The 20,576-nt window shown below is 35.0% G+C and overlaps 1 protein-coding gene across 6 annotated transcripts in view; it reads right to left on the reverse strand.

Annotated features, from left to right (window-relative positions):
* LOC142982569 (inactive dipeptidyl peptidase 10) overlaps window positions 1-20,576 on the reverse strand; it is a 533,383-nt gene that overhangs the window by 14,275 nt on the left and 498,532 nt on the right. For all 6 annotated transcript variants that reach the window (XM_076129128.1, XM_076129127.1, XM_076129129.1 and 3 more), the window contains 3 exons: window positions 10,344-10,438; window positions 888-1,015; window positions 141-304 (listed from right to left, as the gene is read on the reverse strand). In XM_076129128.1, coding sequence (XP_075985243.1) covers window positions 141-304; window positions 888-1,015; window positions 10,344-10,438 — 387 coding nt within the window. The remainder of the gene's footprint in view (window positions 1-140; window positions 305-887; window positions 1,016-10,343; window positions 10,439-20,576) is intronic.

Genomic DNA, 20,576 nt, shown 5'->3' on the forward strand with positions numbered 1-20,576 from the left:
GGTTGTATAAAAAACATCTCCTCTCCGCTCGTCTCGTCTCCGCTTTGGTGGAGTCCCGGCCTAAGAGATAGGGGGCTTTAGGGGAAAACCAGCGTTTTGACATACTTGCGTATTTTTTTATTAATATAACAGAAACGTACCATTATTAGTAATCCTGCAGACCAGCGTCTTGAAGACTTTAGGCTTGTAGTAGATATCGTTATCGTGCACGAACACCAGCGTGGAGCCGACCGGGGACCACTCCGCGTACTGCAGCAGTGGCGCTGAGCGGTCGTCCTCTATCGGAGATATGGAGATTTTGTTCCTGGAAGTATAGGAGATATTTTGTAGTAGAGGCTTTTGCTATTGTGTTTGAAGAGGTTTTTGGACCGTTTATAATATGATTGCGGTGCAAATAAAGAAATAAAAATCCACCTTTGCTTCCTACACGTTTCGGTTTTGCGTCTGAGAAATAGAGTTTGATGTATTCTCTTCTACAATTTTTAAATATGTATCGTACCAACACTGTTTAACTTACATAATATACTATCAAAAGTTCTATCTGTTTGGGACGGATGGTTTATAAAACTATTTACGAATTAATTTTGATGAGATTTGGACCGGCAAGGCAGAAAAAAGTGTAAACGCTATCATTCAGGTTTGAAAAGCTGTGATGAAATTCGCGCCTTCCCACATTAGAATTTATCTTACGCTTACTCTAATTACACCGCAAACCGTTCAAGAATATACGTGAAAGCGAAACATATAAACTTTGGCATATTTCGAATGCATCTTGCTGCCAGAGTTATTCTGAATACATTATATATACTTAACTATATGTAAATTCAATTTTGTAGTCATATATTATATGATTATTAAAATAATATATATGTATTATAATGTGTTACCTGTTAATAACATCATAGACGTGATATCTAGCGAGGCGCGCGTGCCTCCAGCCGGCGCGCACGTCCGAGATGAGCAGCACGAACTTCAAGTCGGCTGACACTTTGAAGTCCACGGCGTTCAGCTCTCTCTGCAACATAGACAAGTTCAGTTAGTTACAGTGGAAAAGGGTGTTTAAAACAATACCCCAATGTACTGGTTTAATTGTAGCAAATATGCGTGCTATAGGTGTTTTCGTTATTTTTTTCTTGTTGAATATTTTTGTTTTAGATAACTATAAAGAATTGCTCTTTTGTCGCGGGGACTTTTACAAATACACAAACAACGGACACAAAGTACAACCAGACCCGAAACAATTATTTGTGGATCGCACAAACAATGGACCACTGCGTCACGGAGGCATTTACGAAATATGTGGTCTCTGTTGAGATTTTATATAATTATTTTTCTGTTACTGGACCTATCTATGATACTATATACCTATCAATAATTAGATACTTACCTGATTATATTTTTGGTTATTTCTTTTTCGCGATAGAACATATAAAAATATTGTACATTATATCGCAGACAGTACACTATTATATCGCATTGCTTTTTTATCTTTCAGTTTACGAGGTCAACAACCTTACATACAAGACATCCTTAAGATATTTTATTCGTCGTTAAAAGTACATAAAAATACGTATTAAATATATCTATTTTATCTATCCTTAACGGCAAATACATTAAAGTAATCTTAAGTGAATGTTTAACGGTAAATCGATAGATAACTATCCTGGAGTCAGTATCCTTACATGAAACCAAATCTTTTTCTTTACATAAGGGCTACAGCAGACAGAATATAGGTCGGGGAAAAAGTCTTTTCGCATTATAGTATGTATGAACTTGTAATAAAATCTTTTCTCTACCCAAAAAAGCTTGATACTTGGGTACCTCACGAGCTCACTGAAAGAAACCTAATGAACCGTGTACTCATTTGTGATTCTTGAAGCCAAAGACATTTTATTACAAGTTCATACATACTATTATACGAAAACACTTTTTCCCCGATCTTATACCTTGCCTATTGAAATCGCGCGATTTAGCGGCTTTATTAACACTATATCGCGTTTTGGCTACTTTTTGAGTTATCGTGCTTTTCAGCTACTGTTCCTATGCGCCGTCGCCAAACCCCAACGTATACACGTGGTTTTGAAATACTTGCGGGCTTATCACGTATCTCATTTGACAGCTAGTGTACGTCAAATTGATGGTCACTATTCAGCACATTGCTGCTTTGTCGTAACGTGTTAATCACCATATTCTACGAGAGAAAACAATGTAAAGCATAGTGGATTTCAAATTTTTGACAACTGAGATACGTGATAGCCCCCTTGGTCTGTTCTGAAATGCCAGATTGTAATAATTGAATGCATGTGGAGTGTAGCTTTTAGTCTCTGTTTCAAGATACCGAAAAGGAACTCAATCGCGCTATTTGGCGTTTTTTAAGTGTTAAGTGTGAAATATTGCAGCTCAATCACCGCATCTAAGAGAAGCGGTATGTGGTCTGCCATACCCCTTAGGGTGTAATAAAAACAGTGTCATATAATTTACGAGCCATCAAACCTTTGTATTGTTAAGTTAAAATTAATGGCCACTTGCGAGAGGGTTTGGCCTTTTTTTACCCGAAATTTCGGTCTTATTTTGACTAGATAAATCACTTTGGAAATCTTGAACAATCCTTGTTTACTGTTATTTGAATAAGTCTTATTTAAGGAAATAGAGGTTTTAAATAGTATTTCAGAAGTAAACAATTCCTGGGATATAATCTTTCGGGATAGACTGATTGATGCATCCAACATGCGTTTTAAAAAACAATGAATTTCGCATTTATCACTTGTTTGAAATGCTTCCTCAATTACTTTTTATATTTATGGTTTTATCTCTTTCGCTGAAACTTTTTGCATCACATAGCTTTGTTAAGTAGCACATTCAATAATTTAAATGTTAAATTATTAAATTACCAATTAACGCATAATATAATCAAAGTTACTGTTGCCTATTCCAGCGTTGAGATCAGTGTGGAGCTGGCAAGAAATCGAACATACTCTCGGTATTACAATCAATATAACTTATTTCTTAGTAATTATTAGTTATTTGAATCACGCTAAAACTTTCAATTTGAAGTCAAATCTAGTTCATTACAGTTATTTCGCTACCTACCCTCTGCCATTTGTATTCATGACTATACAAAGTGGCGAACTATGTATTCGTATCTGAACTGCGCCTAAATCACAATGAACCAGTGATAAATGATGCTCGCGCTAAATGGAATTAATGATCTATCGTCAACAGACAATGGAAATTAAATGTTGCTAAGTTGTCACTAACATTTTCATACTTTTTTTTCTGCTTAGTTTAGTTTTGTTTCGCAGTGATAGTTTAGTAGAATCTTATATGTTTAGTCTGTTCTAGACGGTTTAGAACTTCAGGCACCTATTTTATTTATTTTCTGTTAATTTGATGGATTTTCCATACTTTCAGGTATTTGTCTTTATCCATATTAATGACTAGCTGACCCGCGCAACTTCGCTTGCGTCACATAAGAGAGAATGAGTCAAAATTTTCCCCGTTTTTGTAACATTTTTTACTGGTACTCTGCTCCTATTGGTCGTAGCGTGATTATATATAGCCTATAACCTTCCTCGATAAATAGGCTATCTAACACTGAAATAATTTTTCAAATCGGACTGGTAGTTCCTGAGATTAGCGCGTTCAAACAAACAAACAAACAAACAAACAATCAAACAAACAAACAAACAAACTCTTCAGCTTTATAATATTAGTAAGTATAGATTGGAGAGCGTATTGAGTAGGTCTGAGGATCGGCAAACATGTGTGTTCTAGGTTCTAGTAGGCTGTCTGTACCGTTATTCAATTGCTCAATAAATGGTTTAACATACACACAAATGTTTCAATTACTTCCACAGTCAAAAGTTCGTAAGTAAATACAAATTGGCTGAATAAAGCGGCCATTTTTAAACGAAACGCACAATTCCAAATAAAATAAATTAACATCGTGCGATCTCAACTCGCGAACCATTAAGCTTGCATATTGTTTTTTCGCGCGCAAATTAATGACCGCCATTTTGACAGCCATCTTTTTTTACACAACGTTTTTTTGACCGCGACAAATTTTCCACCAGCCTTTTTACCTGAAGCATTTATCTTTTGAAATTAAAATAAAAGATATTGAATGAGTGAATGGATATTCTTTTGGCTTTTGACTGTTGAAATTTGCGGTCGCTTTTACGAAATCCTCTTTGAATGAATTAGGAAAATGACTTGGGTGTGTAATTTGTCATTTTGAGGTTAGAGTGAAATAAATGTGGGAATTAGATTAATGGATGTTTAATTTATACGTAGATATATTTTCTTTGTAGGGACGTTTCTATCGGTCGCTTCTTTTTTGCAAGTCTTTTCATGTCATTAGATAAGGAAAAGTTCGATAAGTCAGCTTGCGCCTACGGGAATTCCATGGAGATTAAATGCACCAAAGACTACGAACTTTCACGAGTTCTATATAGTTAAGGTTTCATTACAATGATCTTGTAGCCGTGCCACTATTTAAAAAAGTAGGTATTATCTGTTGCCTTGCCTTTAACGTTTCCACTAATCGCATGGTAAGCGAATGCATATACCAGTCGAATGTCATTGCATTTTCGATTACATTATTATTATTGTTATTGGTGTGTTATTGTATATCCATCTTTAATCGTGCAATATTTCTGTATAAGCTGTGTTGACGTGTGGAGGCGCGTGACTGGCTTGTGGCAACACTATCGGTGTTGCCATATACAAGGGATTTGTGGGAGAATTTATGAGATTTATTTGTTATGGTAGATATTTAATTAAAGTGATCTTTCAAATATATAAACTAAAGTTATTTTGAAGGATCGTTCAGAAGTAAGAAATATAGGAACTTTTGATCACATACTTTGATTTATACTTTATTTTACCTTTGATTTTTAGTCTGGTATCTTCCTGTACTATTTGCTATTAGGTACTAAGAGCATTTAATTAATCATATCGATAAGACATACGTAGAATATTTGTAGCATAGCCTTATAGAAAAAAAAATTTTTGCTAAACTTTTCTATATAAACATTTAAACATAATAATATATATTTTTCGGGAATGAGCAGGAATCAAATTAAAAGCAATATATTCCAGTGGTATGTTTTCCACAAAGTTGTAATTGACGCCATATTGTGTGTACGTGACGTCACAGATCCGCTCATTCATATTTAAATCAACCGAGCGCGCTCATAACTCTCGCTTTAGCTTTATTGTGCAAATTTTGTATGACACTGCCTTTTGTATGAAACTTTGTATGGGTTTGGAGTTAACAAAAAATAAAGAAAATTTCTTTTTATTCAACTTCAGCCCTTAGATCCGTTTGAGTCAGTGCGCATTGTATTAAAAGGATAATGTTTTTCTTTAAAATATAACTTTTTATAAATGGGGAAATTCAAGTTATCTGGAATTAAAAAGAAATTCAAAACGAAAAATTTTGTCCTATGTTATATTAAGCACCTTAAATAAGTAAACAAATAACAAAATGTATCTAGATTTCAAATAATGATTTGTGATGAAGTACCAAGGTACTATTTCAATCGTTTTTATTTCACTGCTACTAGCCAGTATCGTTATAATCAACGACAATTAATAAAACAACATGACAATAGAATAAAATCTTCGTTCAATTACCATACTACATAATACCAAAGCCACACTCAAATATTTCAATAACTTTAAATCATAAAGCACAAAAACCTCCACCACACGTTGCAAAACCGTAGGACCGTGTAAAATACTAGTTTCAATTTCGATAAAATGCGTATACATTGCAACTTTCTATTCGCAGACAAATATATTGTGCACAGTACACATATAATAAATAGTAGGCTTTATTTACTGTACAGTGCTGTGTCCAGGCTTTTGCATTGCAGTTTGGTTACAGTAGTCTAGTTTTGAAACGAATTTTGTTGTAACTAAGAACGACTCAGTTCGGCGATCGAAACAAAAGTGAAGTTTCTGGTTGGAAAATTGGTGGCGCGATGTTTCCACGTTTTGTCCAGTCAGCATCTCGTGTCCACGCCTCGTGACAATGTTGGCTGATGCAATCGATGTTTTTCGTATGCAATTAGGTTAACGCATACTCAGCTATTGCCAATGAGTACCATGGTATAACAAGCGTCTATCACACTAAATACCTATCATAAAACCTTAACAATAACCTAAGCTATTGTTTTTTATCAATATCGTATATTGCCAAACTTCTAATATATTAGTTCAAACAAACAAAAACAAGCGAACATTTTTAATAACAAACTTGCAAACGTTCCCCACCCCCGCCGACAGATGGCGTTGACACATGTCGACTTCGCGCACTGCATAATGTAATGAGTTGATATTAAAACAGAACATTAAAATATAAATGAAAATGTTAGGGAACAGCCATTGTATATAAGATGACGTTATTATCAGTATATTACCTATTCTTTATTCCGTACAAGCTGTAGCGTAGGCGTGATTTGGGTGAAAAAAAATCAAGTGGTAGGGGTTGATTTTAAGAAGAAGTTGATTTTGTCCTAGGTCTTTTTGTATCTAAGTGTCTTGGCTGCGACATGCAGCGGTTTTACTGTGAAAGCGAAACTAACATAGGTCGGGGAAAAAGTCTTTTCGCATTATAGTAAGTATGAACTTGTAATAAGTAACTTCTAATATTTTCGCATTTATATCTAATGTTAGTAAAGTTAACTTGTGTCGAGTCAAGTGGTTTTATGCAAATAATTGAGATTTAAAACTAAATTCCTTTTTATTGCGGCAAAGAATATTGCAAAAAAGCATTCTAATAGTTATTTCGGTCCTGAAGTTATTAATTGACTTATTAGTATTAAAATTAGAAAGAAAAATTTACTCACAATTTTTAATCAGTCTCAAGTGCAAGGGAGAGACAATAAATAAGCTCTACGCATAAGGCTATATATAGTATATAACTATATATAGCTTTTAATAAAGGGCTAAAAAGTATAAATCAAATTAAATGTAATAATTTCAAATTATTTTATAATTTGATTTATACTTTTTAGCCCCAGCCTTTTTAGCCTGTCTCACATTTGAGGTGAATACAATCAAGTTCACCATGTATCAAGCACAATCAGATCATTGTAAGCGTAACTAATTTAATCAAATCTTTTATGCCCCAAAATTGTAAGACTAATCTCTTACACGTTTTTCTCACAGAAACTTATATTGGTTGTCACATAAATTGTCATTTGCGAGTACAATTTTCGTGTTTTATTTGAACGATATTACTTTTAACAAGATATATTGTTTTCAATCTATTTGTATGACATTGAGTTACTACTTATTAAAATGTGTTTTTATATGTGCTGAAGACATTATTTCACACCTGTCGGTCCTATGATTATGAAAAACCCAAAAAATCCTGGTGAAATTGATTTTTAATGCAGGAGTAGCTTTTTACAAAAACCTCTTAAGTGTATTTGTCAAACGTTAACTAGCTTTTCTAGCTTGAGGTTCTAAAATATCCTCAAACAATCGTCCACAAAGAAAGCCAATTGCGCAACATTTCAGTATAAACAATTTCAAGATCAATACACATAAAAACTCGTACACAATACACAATACACGAGTACACAATACACGAGTACACAATACATAAGTACATAAATACATAAGTACACAGTACACAGTTGTGTTCGTTGGGAATACTGATAAATCTGGCTAAAGTGTTTTATCGTTGTTTATTGGTAATACGGATTGGGGATACGTTACTTCGATACTGTTTTCTTAAGGGTTTAAGATTGAGAATAATATGAGAATATAAGGCTTGTTTTATATTGGAGGCTTTAATGGTAAAGGGTCAATGAACGAATGATTACAGAGGTCAGAAAGGCGACTGCAGCTAGAGACCGAAAACAATAATGTAAATAATCTCACGAGGCAGCAGTGTAGTAGTTTTCGAAAATATCTTAAACTTTTCTGTGTCTCTGCTTGGGTTTACTAAGTGGCTGATCTAATTCAGAGTAGACTTTTATTGTCCGATAGTATATGTTGTAAGGAGTAACTATGATATTAATTGGTATCCGTATCCATGTGATGATATTATAAACGCGAAAATATGTGAAGATTGACGTATGTATGTCTTTCACGCAGAAAAAAAACATCAAAATCCTTTTGATTGGATTTAGAAATTCGGCATACAAGTAGCTTAAAACCTTGGATTAACATCTCGAAGTAATTACACAAAAGACTACCTTTTACTTCGGGATTTCTTTCCTAATAAATGAAGTCATGATCAAGAGAAGTAGTAATAAATCATCAAGAAAAATAAAAACTAACTTTAGCAACAGTCTACCTCAAAATTAGGTTTTCGGAACTAAACTATCATATTTGCGACTGCAATCAGTGTTGAACGTTCTTGCCACAAGGAGGTAACATGTGCAGAGAACAACCTCTTTGCAGTAACCAAAGTTACTGTTAATTGCAACTCACACTTTACGATATTAACAGTTGTTGGGCAATCGTGTGTGTTAGTTTATAGTTCTTATGTTCTTAGTATGTTAGTGGGGTGTGTACTAAACCGTGATGTTAAGGGTTTATGTTCAAATCTTGAGTAAATATTTGTGTGACCCACCATATTGGTTTCGGGTGTGGTCGTTTGTATGTTAGTAAAAGTCTCCGCGATACATTATTTGTTCTCATGTGTGGATATAAGAGAATTACTCAATCATTTAAATTACGTCATTGAACATAATTTTCCCAAGTGCCTGGCAGCCGGGGTATCTGAATTTCAAGATATATAAATGTGAATAGACATTATAAATAAATAAATATTATTGGACAACTCACACACAGTCATTTGATTTCAAACTAAGCAGAGCTTGTACTATGGTAACCAAATAACTGATAAACATACTTATATACTTTTAAATACATACTTATATCTATAGATAAATTGACAACCATGTGAATGGCCTGTTGTGATCTTTGGCCTCTACCTACCCCAATGGATAAGGGGTGCTTTTTATAAAAATATTTAAAACGCACTTTTCAAAACTTAGGAATTAACTTTGTATAAGTCTAAATCTCAATCGTTATGTTCGTTATACGTGAGGTTACATTTACTATAAACTAGATAACTGTTAATAAGATAAATCTAATGTAGAGGTACATTGGTGTAAAGTAAATAAACAAAACGTGACTGAAAACACACCCTTACCTTTACAAGCTTTCGAGAAAAACAAATGTGTTGTAGACGTATTGTCGTTATTTGTTATAGCAGCCACGATAACAGGTGACAACGCCATCTAGCGGCGAGGTACGTAACAAATGCCTCAATAGATTTACGTTCGAGTGCTAGAGGGAATTGAAAGGAATTTGTTTGCTTGTTTACGAGTAAAATGAAATTGATAAGATTTTTTTATGGTTCTCGATTTGTTAACTAATAAACACCAGTGACAATATCGATTGCTAAGTGAGAAAAGGTAATATAGCTTTAAGTAGGTAGGAGCTTTAAGTATTGAGTATGTTTAACGGAATCAAACAGAGGTTTGCGTCTTTCGGTAGATGTTTATAGGTACAGATTACGCACTTAAAGTTTGTCTTTGGAGACCAGTAAATGTAGAAGACACTTAGATCCGACTTTTGAAAATCCCACTCCGAAGAGGTTGAAAACTACTTTAGTTAATTTTAAAAAATATATTATTGTTATGTTCATTTTAATAAAACTTAAGCGTCAAAATGGTAAATTACAGTAATACCAAATTGTCATATAAGCCACTTAATTTCGCAACAATCATGGCATATCGTTTTTTTTTTTATAAAGTCACCTCCCATTTTCACAGTTATAAATGACTTTTGAACCCTCAACCCTTGAAGTCAAACAGCATAAGATTCTCGCTCGATTTTCAGATTACCATCTTACCTCCGTATGTGCGAGTATACGACGCGAAAGGAAATGAGAGGCAAGGTGCAAGGCGAGCTCATGTGAGCAGCTTATCTATACAGTCAATGTACTGAGAAAATAGTGGGGTTTGTTACGAAAAGAAATAGTTTTGAGGTGTTTTTGAAATAGGCTTAAGGCGGCGAGGATTTTTTTATTATTTTCTTTAGTAATTCAGCGCTTTCTCCAAATAAAAGTCCATATGAAAGTGTCCCTAAATCGCATTTGAACAGTGTAGTGGTTAATTTTCGTTAACAAGAGATGTAAAATAACTAATAAATCCACATTCGTGTAAATACGCGAATTTGTAGCGAGGCAATGCGTAGTAATAGATCTTAAATGTAAATCCGACAGCATTTTCGAACGGAGTTGAGTATTATACACACAATAACGGATCTGTGATTCATATGAAATATAGTAATAGTAATTAACTTCAACTTACAAAGGTAGAATTGTTCATAAGCAGGCGCGTGGTGAAGTTCTTGACGTTGAACAGCGTGAGGCCGCCCCACCTGTCTCTGAACACCAGCTCCTCGTCTGAAACAATGGAAAATTACTTGTAAATAGATGTCATCGGCTACCTGACCTGCACCGCTCCGCTAGCAAATTTTCATTCACCTTTTAATTTTTGGCGTTCAGGGGTTAATTTTTTGTATTGTTTTTTAGTAACCATGTTATCATCAAGATTATTCAAATCGGTTAAGCGTTTAAACAGTGACTGGTAAGATTTCGCATTTATATGAAGAGTCGATCTCAGTAGCCATCATAATTTTTTTGTAAGAATTGAACTCATAACACATGCGCAATTGTAGCAATGTGCGGACCACGTTTACCACTACACTATACGTCCAAAAACAACCTTTATTCTAGCAGTTACCTCGTACACGATGATGTAATTACTAAACCCCATAACTATAGCCAACCGAACCTGAAAGAAAATCATTACACCACATTGCCTCCGAAACCATGAAACGTGACTTTTTATTACGAGTCAAAAAGGTTTTCTTGCAAACCTTATATGAATATCCAGGTCAAATTACATTAGGCACTCTCACTAATCAAAAGACAACCAGTTTAACTTGGTCTCTGGCTAGCAGAGGTCAAGAAACACTGGTGGCTAGAAGCATTTGTTTTAATGGCCAGTGGAAGTTGAGCTCCTATTTTGGTTTCCCCAAAACAAGGAGTTGGCCTACATATAACGTAGGTATATAGTGTAGGTATGGAGGTTTCAATCAATCACCAAGTAGGGTACGTACACAAGACGGCTTTTAGTAGCGGACATACGGCCGAAGAAATTGGCGAACTAAAAATCGTTGCAAAATTTCTCAGGTGAAAATTACCTTGATGGTCTATTAGTTAATTTTGAGGCAAATGGCAATCTGGTTTAGTGATATTGTTTTTCTTTTGCATAAGAATTTTCAACAGTATAACAGATTTTGGTGACGTGCCTAAGCCTTGCCTCTTATAAGCACGGGAAATAAATTCTGGTGGAATGGAAGTGAAACAATAGATGTAAGTTGTTTATCATTAAAAAAACGCGTGATGTTTAGTTAGGATGTGTTGTTATTTCTAATAGAGACTTGAAAGTTGATAAACCATAATAAAGAATACAAGCGCAACTTTTATTTACAAAGTATTCGATTAAAATCACAATCGATTTAAACGAATTCAGAAACTGTGCAGCCAAAATTTACAGAGATTCTAAATTATGCTCGCTATTCTTCCAGCCCATGTATTCGTAATTCCTCGGCCGTAGCGACAGAACCGATGGTCCTCTAATTGTGATTTAAACCCGACAACGTGCAGCACGACTACGTTGAAGCGACACGTCGTAACGCTGCAAAATTGTGCTGCAAAATGGCGCTGCAGAACGAGCTGCAAATTATGCTGCATGCTCTCTTTTTGGCAGCTCTTAATAACGACTTTTTAGAGCCGTTGTCTTGCGGTTACAGTAACTAGTAGCATATAGTGATAGAATGTTTTGGCTTTGTGAATGTTCTGAAAGTATGATAACTTTTGTCACTAGGCCTTTTGCTTGGTACTCAGATACACTGTTACTTGTTATTTTAAATCGAAAGTGCTCGTCGTAAAGAGTTTCACTCAAACAATCTAACACCTAGGGTAAGAGTCAAGACTTGAAGTAAAACTGCTAAAATGCTTAAGTTATATTTTAATAGCATCACGCTTATTATACCCAAAAACTATGCGTAGAGTAAATATTACTATCCTATTTAAATATAAGTAAACTTATCGAGTACGATTTGGGAAATTCTTTTCGTACATTTGCTGTTAATATCTATCGGATAAGGTAACCGACACTCATACAAAAGATTTTTAAACTTTAATATGTGAAACACACTCACTTTTCGTTATTTTGTAATGCTATCTTTTATCTATTGCTTTATCATAAGATATAAGTGTATTTATAAGTAAACAATTAATATATTAAGCCTCTTGCACTGTACAAATTAGTGTGAGTTATTTTACAAAGGAGTGGAGTTAAAACGTCGACATCTGTCGCCCGTCGGCAACATATGGCCAGCGTGATGTATGGACTGTAGGGCTGCGGGGATTGGTGGAAGGTAACTTCGATTATAAAAACTGTACTATGTTGAAAAAGTAGTAATTTTATAGCAGGTATTCGTACCTTAAGAGTGACGACACTGTGTGTAAATAATTGTAGTCATCTGTAAATACGTTTATTAGATATCATCCACCATGTTTTCTAAACAAACGTTGTCAATCGCTGTTTGAATTTGCAAAAAAAACCCTACATAATATAAAACAAAGTTAGATCATCGTGTCTATCTGTTAATCGGCAATAGACACAAATGTACTAATATGACTGATAGAGCAATTAACATTAAAGATTTGAGTCTAATAGAATACGGGAATTAACGCGAAAACGCATTCCTAAAAATGCCTAACGTTTCGGCGCAAGTTGCACTCGCCGTGGTCGCAGGCTAAACGTGCGCCGAAACGTTAGAAAAAAGAGTGCGTAAATTCCCGTATTCTACTATACATTAAATATGCAACGCGAGAGTTTAAAAGTTATGAAAGATATGGGTGTATATTTAGTTAAGTTTTTGCGTAAAATTACTTTTTTACCGGGACGAAGCCGAGGCATGCAGCCAGCCAATTTTGAATCATCTAATTTTGAGTATCCTTTATTGCTGCCAGTACCTAGTGCGGGAGGCACCCATAGCCAGTTGCGCTCACCGTCTGGTAAACGATCTGTGGGTTAAGCAATCCTCGGCGCGGTCATTCCATAGATGGGTGACCGCATAGTGGTATTTGAGATGGGCGTCTCCGTGCTTCGGAGGGCACGTAAAAAGTCGGTCCCGGCTGTTGTCTTCTAAGATAACAGTCGTTAAGCCATGTCAAAGGCCTCTCGGGCGGCTTAAACAACTTTGACACTAGGTTGACCACTAACCATACGACGGACGAACGAACGAACGAACGAAGTACCTAGTGATAAAGGAAGCATGCAACCCGTGTCTTAAATTTTAAATAATCTAAAAACAATTTACTGCCTTATAACACAGGAATTCATAATACGAAACAGTTATTGTTTTACAAAACATTTGCTGCCAACAAACCTCATTAGAAACATTTCCAAACTGCAAACTGCGTATTTAATATCATCATATTAAACACGAAGTCGTTTTAATTTGAAATACCTGTGTCACCCCTATATCGTAATACTGTGGAAAATGTTCCGCTTTGTAGTTCAGCTCGACTGTAAAAGTTGAATTCGTTTCGTATCTGTATTTTTGTCACTGGTGTTTTAATTTTAGATTGAGTTTTAATTTTATTAAATTACTAGCGGACTGGCTTGACTTCATCCAGGTAGGGAACAATTTCATCCCGTTGATTCCATTCTCGTGGGAATTGATTGATCCCATCGATCGCAGAAATACCATGTAAAGACTCATGAAAAGATATGAGTTTTTAGTTTAGTTTCGCACTTTTATTGGGAAAAAAGTAGCCTTTATTATTTTCTAGGATACAAACTAACCTTTCGACATTTGACTCTAATCAGTTTAACTGCTTTGCGTAAAATAAGAGCAGAGCAATAAACACACTTTAAAATCTTTACTATAGTATGCGAATGTTTATTAGTCGGTTACACATTCACGGCTCAACCACTCTGTCAATTTGATGAATTAGAAGAAAGTTGAATAACGTTTTAATTCAATATATTTTTTCTTAGGTGGTGAAATAGGTTTGATAGTTTGTACGCGAGCAGAGCTGCGCGAGTTATTCAGTTTTTAGTAAATTTATTAGCAAAACTTCCTTGCTAAGTAATGTACAATGTGCAAACCGGGCCGGAGGTGACGTAATGTTTAATGCTATTACTCGATAACTACCGGATCCGGTTACCCGGGCCGGTTGTTAACGATCAACCGACACACCTCACGATACGACATGTTACTACTGGTTTGAAAGTTTACTATTGTAGAAGTAGTTATAAGGTTTGATTCCCGTCGGTGACTTTTTTCTTAGGTAGGTTTGCAGAAGGGGTTTAGTTTAAATTTCATGATTGTAATTAGAAAAATAAAGGTTTTATTTAATACAATTTAAGATATATTTTGCAAGAAAATAGAAAAACAAAACTACTATCTATCCCATCCATAGTAGATCAATTTCGACAGCAGATTCAGAAGCCAAGAAGTTAATAAAAAATAAATTTAAACTTATTGTGTTCCAATGTCCACGATCTACTAGGAAACACATTAAGTTATCTGACTGCAAAACATAAATCTTTATATCTTACTACACTCGCTAGCGTCTATCTAAAACCCGGGTTAAGGGTTGGGATCATAATTTACCAGGGCGATCTCGTCCGGGTCAAAACCCGACCAAGGGTTATCCACTCAAGCAGCGAATTTTTAAAATTACACCCGGATACGGTTTGTAATTATTTAAGTACCGGTGAATAGGGTTACGAAGGATTATGAGACTGGTTTGTAAAGGTTTAAGGCTTTGTGGGACCCGTATGTTGTGTATAGAACCTGATTATTTCTAAGGTTTGATTTTGGGGGTCGGTAATTGTGTTGTTTGAAAAGAGTTTTACAAAATGTCTTTAAAAACACAACTAAAAATATTTGTGCTTTTTAAAGATGTTATAGGTATAATTCGGTTACTAGTAGGTAGCTTAGAGACTTACAGCCCGTGCCACCTTTTCATGTTTTATATTACATACCCTGTGTATTGGTGTAGTATAAACATCGCTTAAGAATTCATTTTATAATCGCAGCCTGTGCCGAAATGTCAATCAAATCTATACTAATATTATAAAGCTGAAGAGTTTGTTTGTTTGATTGTTTGTTTGTTTGTTTGAACGCGCTAATCTCGGGAACTACTGGTCTGATTTGAAAAATTCTTTCAGTGTTAGATAGCCTATTCATCGAGGAAGGCTATAGGCTATATATCATCACGCTACGACCAATAGGAGCAGAGTACCAGTGAAAAATGTTACAAAAACGGGGAAAATTATGATTCTCTTATGTGACGCAAGCGAAGTTGCGCGGGTCAGCTAGTTAAGGATAAAATGAACTACTACTTATAATACTTAATCCTTGCATAATCTATTTTCACATCACAAGTATCGTCAAAAACAAATAACCTTAAAAACATAACGTTTACTTAAAACACCACCTACAAATTGAAGGACCTTGCTACAAATTCAAGTTTCCACTATCTACATTTGCTCGTCAAATACAGCACTTCTATGCACTCTCAAACATGTTTCAGCATGTTCCAACATGTAGCATATATTTTCAGTTTGCCTTTTCAGCAAAGTCATTAAAATGATTGCATTCGCAGCGCCATCTATTGAATTGATTCGATAACTAGTCTCGGAATGAAACGCGAGTATTTGCCGTTCAGTGTATATAGAACTTGTACAAATTGTACTCAGAGTTGATTAATATTGACTTTTGTACGATTTTACTGGGTTTTGTGATGATTTGGTGGGATAGAATGTAGTTTATATTAAGTGGAAATACGAAGTGTGGCTTGAAATTTCCAATATTTCAGTAATAGAGGATTTTTCCATTTCATTACAGTTCCAATTCGTTTGCATGGATATTTTTCATATTTTTGGCAGTTTATTAATGGAAAGATGGAGTGCTGTGGTTACATACTATATCACTAAATTTCAATTTACACCTTAATAATACGACACTTACTTAAAACGAATAAATATTTTCTCTATATGACGACAATAGTATTGATGAAAATAGAATCGTTCTTTAATTAACTTATTAAATTACGATATGATTTATGGGAGCGAAGTAATCACCTAAAAAGGGAATAGCCGGTAGGGTATAGCTGATACAGTTTTAATTACATATAATTTTTATAGTAGAAATTGTTAGTCAAGGGAAGATAAACTATGATTGCCAAGAATCATATTTAAGCCGCTTAAGTCATAAATACCAAAAACAATCTAACATCAGCAAAGACCACAAGCTAATTCATAACTTCCATCACAGCAGTCACAGCCAATTACCCCAAACAAGCAAAAAACACACTTCAAAAGAAAAAGAAATCTGTCAACGGCGAGAGCTCTCTAATCTTTCCTTTCTTTTCTCAAAGGTACATAATTACAGGAGGATTTACGTACAAACATTCTTTTAAAAGACTTTCAAAAGCTTTCTAATTTAGATTAAAAGAATTAGAAAGTAAAGGGTTGTTTTATGAATGGTGGGCAGGTGCATTGTTTTTTGACTTACAAAGGTATCAGATTCAAAGTTTAAATTAAATATCACCAACAATATGGAAAATTTTAAAGACGTATTATTAATGTAGACATAGGCATGCATTTGCAATGCAATGCATTCTAAGACAGGAAGTTGTAGATAGTGAAAAACGTAGAAGAAAATACCCCTGTTTGGTCTCTTCAAATTTTGCACTTGATTGCCCGTCAGTCCATTATTAAAAAACCTTCAGGCATGGAATGAATTGAATTCAAGATCTTTTTCACAAGATTTTTCTGGCAAATCATTCACTTAAACTAACACATTAGGTATGTATTCATATTTTAAATTGTAACGTCTGTCAGTTTTTCTACTACTGAAACTAATTTACCGAATCGACTTAGATGAAATCTAGAATGGAAATAGTTGAAGAGGTGGGATTAAACGAAGGCCATTTTTATTTTCTAAAACCAATCTTCAAGAGACTGAAACTTTGATTGTGTCCTTACTTAGTTTTGTAAAGTCATTGGTAAGGGTTTGAACCCTGAACCATTTACATGAGAGTTGAACGCTTAAACCACTCGGACATTCCTACTTAACCTTATTACACAAGCTTAATCTTAATTCCAAAGTCTTCACAATCCCCTCCATTTGCTAACTAGGCGGCCATTTTGTTTGGATCACAATATGGTGGCGCATCCGGTCGCGCCGGAAGCAGCTCGCTCACACCGGAAGTCAATTTGCCCGGTGCATCATGAACAGAATACTTTATACAGTAAACTTGATGGAATTTCATGATCAATTGTTAATGGAATTCGTAATGTGACGTTCTTTATAAATAAGAAATAATTTATTACGTTCAAACAGTTGCATTTATTTTTATACTTGCCTATTTTTAGAATTTATTTTCAGTACTTTCTCTAAATAATCATTGTGATGTGAATTTTAAGCAGATACGTCCCACAAACTAACACAAAAGACCTCAGGAAACGAACCTGAAACCTTGCGAGCAGAAGTCGTACACCTTACCGGCCAGACCACAAAAACAGTCGGCAGTTATTTTATTTTACATAGATAAAACCAAGTGCTTTTCTCCTCACACGTATTCAGAGATCAAAGGAGAATTTCATAATTTTTTAATTTTGGTAAAATAAAATTGATTGTCTCACCAATTACGAAAGGTCCTGGGCATTGCCAATAAGAACTTTCTCTCTCTTTCTGTTATGTCTCCATCTCTTTCCCACAATGTAACACAGGCTAATTACAAGGGCGACGTTGATCAATGTTGTAATCAATAAGCCTGCTGTCCCCCTGTCTCGTCAGCGTGATGAATTGTACCGCTGAGCTATCTTGATTATTGATTATAAGTGCTGATAGAATTTATTGTGGGGGAATTAATTGAATATAGTAATGATAATTTTGTGGCGGTATTTAGTTTTTGAATGCCCCTCGTAGAGAGCAATGCTATATTATTTAGTGTAGTCTTGGAAGTAATATGTAAATGCAGACAGTAAGAGATGGAGACGGGTCTAAAAAAATAGCTACGAATTAAGTAAGACCACCTTTTTTGAAGTAGGTTAAAAAAGGTTTCTATTTATAGCAGACTTTTAGAATCAATTTTAAATTGGGTCGAAATATCATTAACATTTTGCATACCAATGACCTCAATTACTCGGATTGTTTTAAAAATTGCACTTGCAATTTAGCTAATCAGTACATAGGCGGAAGGCTTTACTAAAACTGAACAGAACTGCAGGCTAACTATTCGGAGTTGGTTTTAATAAATAAAAATAAAACACTAAACTATAAGCATTCAACTACCACACTAGATTGACTTTCCTTCCTGAACATAATAATTTCCAAAAGACTCTATTTGAACCTGCTACCTCTAAAGCTATTATCATAGACAATACGATATCATTATAAACACATGTTCCATACATGCACTAACATACGGTGTTATAAACCATATGCGATTAACCCAGACACCGTAGCACTTAATCCGTAGCAATATCGTAGAGAAATGCTACGACGTAGCACCGCGTAGAGTAAGGTACGGTATACATACGACGACGTAATTAGATTGTATGACAGTTTAAAATATGTTTCGTAACATCACGCTCGGCTAACAAAAAGGTCAGTAGAATTTAAGAATATGTTTAATCACATTAAGCCTGTTTTTTTATTAACATTGGGACACTGCAAAACTTTTGCGGGTTATGGATGTAGTTTGCAGTATACCAGGTTTGGTTCCCAGTATGAGTAATACTGTATGTCCCGGTAAGTATTCTATACAGCCTATAATCATATCTTCGTCTCATAAAGGGTAGGTAGAGATAAAAGTACGCCTCTTGGTACAATTCTTGCAAACTGCCTTTGCTTCATTTACATCCATACATGTGGTCATAGAGGTCTGTCGATTACAAACACTACAAGCCTGACATTATTTCAGGACATACACCGATATGATCAGTCCAATACAAAAGTTTTAAGTACTTAATTACAGCGTTAATTCTTTAATAAAGTGGCTACTGAAATTCAGAGCAAGATCTCATAAAAGACTAGTCATGGACAAATAATTGTTTCAATTTATTTAGTATACAATTTGAGTTAACAGCACATGAACAGTAGTTAAATCTAAATAATTCATGTAATATACAGCCTTGGCCAGAAGTATTAGGCACCCCCAATAAAGTTACTACACACTTGTGCTATTTGAATAATGAATAAATATTCTATTGAAAATTGATCTTGGGGTCTTGAATCACTATTAAAAACAACGAGTGGCAAATTTTAGTGGTCGATTAACAACTGGTGCAACAATGACCAAATATCATAATTTCTTACAACTTTGTTTTTGATGTTTTGTCAGTCTGCATTTGAAAGTCTAAGCTTAAAGCTAGAACATTTGTGGTTTTGTGATTAAAGCGAGAAGAAATCTTTTTGAAAATGCCAAAAACAAACGAAATTAGTTTTAAAAATCGTGTTAATTTCGAACTTTTCCATGAGCAAGGTAAGAATCATACAGATATCGCGCAGTTGGTGAAATGTTCGTGGTGTTCAGTGCAATCAGCTATTAAACGATTCGCTGAGACTAGCATTCACACAAATAAACCAAGAAAAGGCAGAAAACGAGTGCCTACTAGCCGTCAGAATAGGAAACTTATCTGTGGGTCTGTAAAATACAGAAAAAAAACTTCTTTGAAGCTCGCTGCCGCTTTAACTGAAGAGATTGGAAACCCGATAAGCACTCGAACTGCAAGACAGAGGCTGGTAGAAGAAGGCTTAAAAGGTTGCAAAGCCAGGAAGCAGCCGTGGCTTTCAGGAGGCGACAAAAGAAAACGACTTGAGTGGGCTCTGAGACACCAACATTTCACGGAGGAGGATTGGTCTAATGTACTGTGGTGCGATGAATTCCAAATTGAGGTTAGTTTTACTAATTCAGTCTATAACACAATAACAACGATCAATGTAATGCTAGTTTGCAATCTTAAATGTTATAAGGAGTTTGTAATATGTGATTTTTTTTCTAATTTACAGGTATTTTAAACACCAGGAGTGGCGTTCGTGAGGCGACGCAGACGTAAAGATTATCACCTAGATTGCGTAGTCCCACGCATAAAACACGGCGCAGACAGTGTAATGATTTGGGGTTGAATGGCTGCTGATGGAGTCAGCCAAATGTTAAATTGCAAAACTCGCATAAAAAGTGAAAAGTACATTAATGTGCTGGAAACTGCTCCCGTACCTTCGTTTTCGTGTTTTTTTTTGTGACACTAACCTAAATGGTGAAATTCCATCAAGGCAATGCTTTGTGTCACAAGTCAGCCACCACATTGCGCTGGTTTACTGATAATTGTATTGATCCATTGAATTGGCTTGTCCAGTCCCTGGACCTAAGCCCTATTAAGCATTTGTGATGTATTTTAAGAAGAAAAAATAACAGAACACTCGAAAACACCAAAAACTGC

The sequence above is a fragment of the Anticarsia gemmatalis genome, chromosome 22 (assembly GCF_050436995.1).
Source record: "Anticarsia gemmatalis isolate Benzon Research Colony breed Stoneville strain chromosome 22, ilAntGemm2 primary, whole genome shotgun sequence".
Lineage (NCBI taxonomy): Eukaryota > Metazoa > Arthropoda > Insecta > Lepidoptera > Erebidae > Anticarsia > Anticarsia gemmatalis.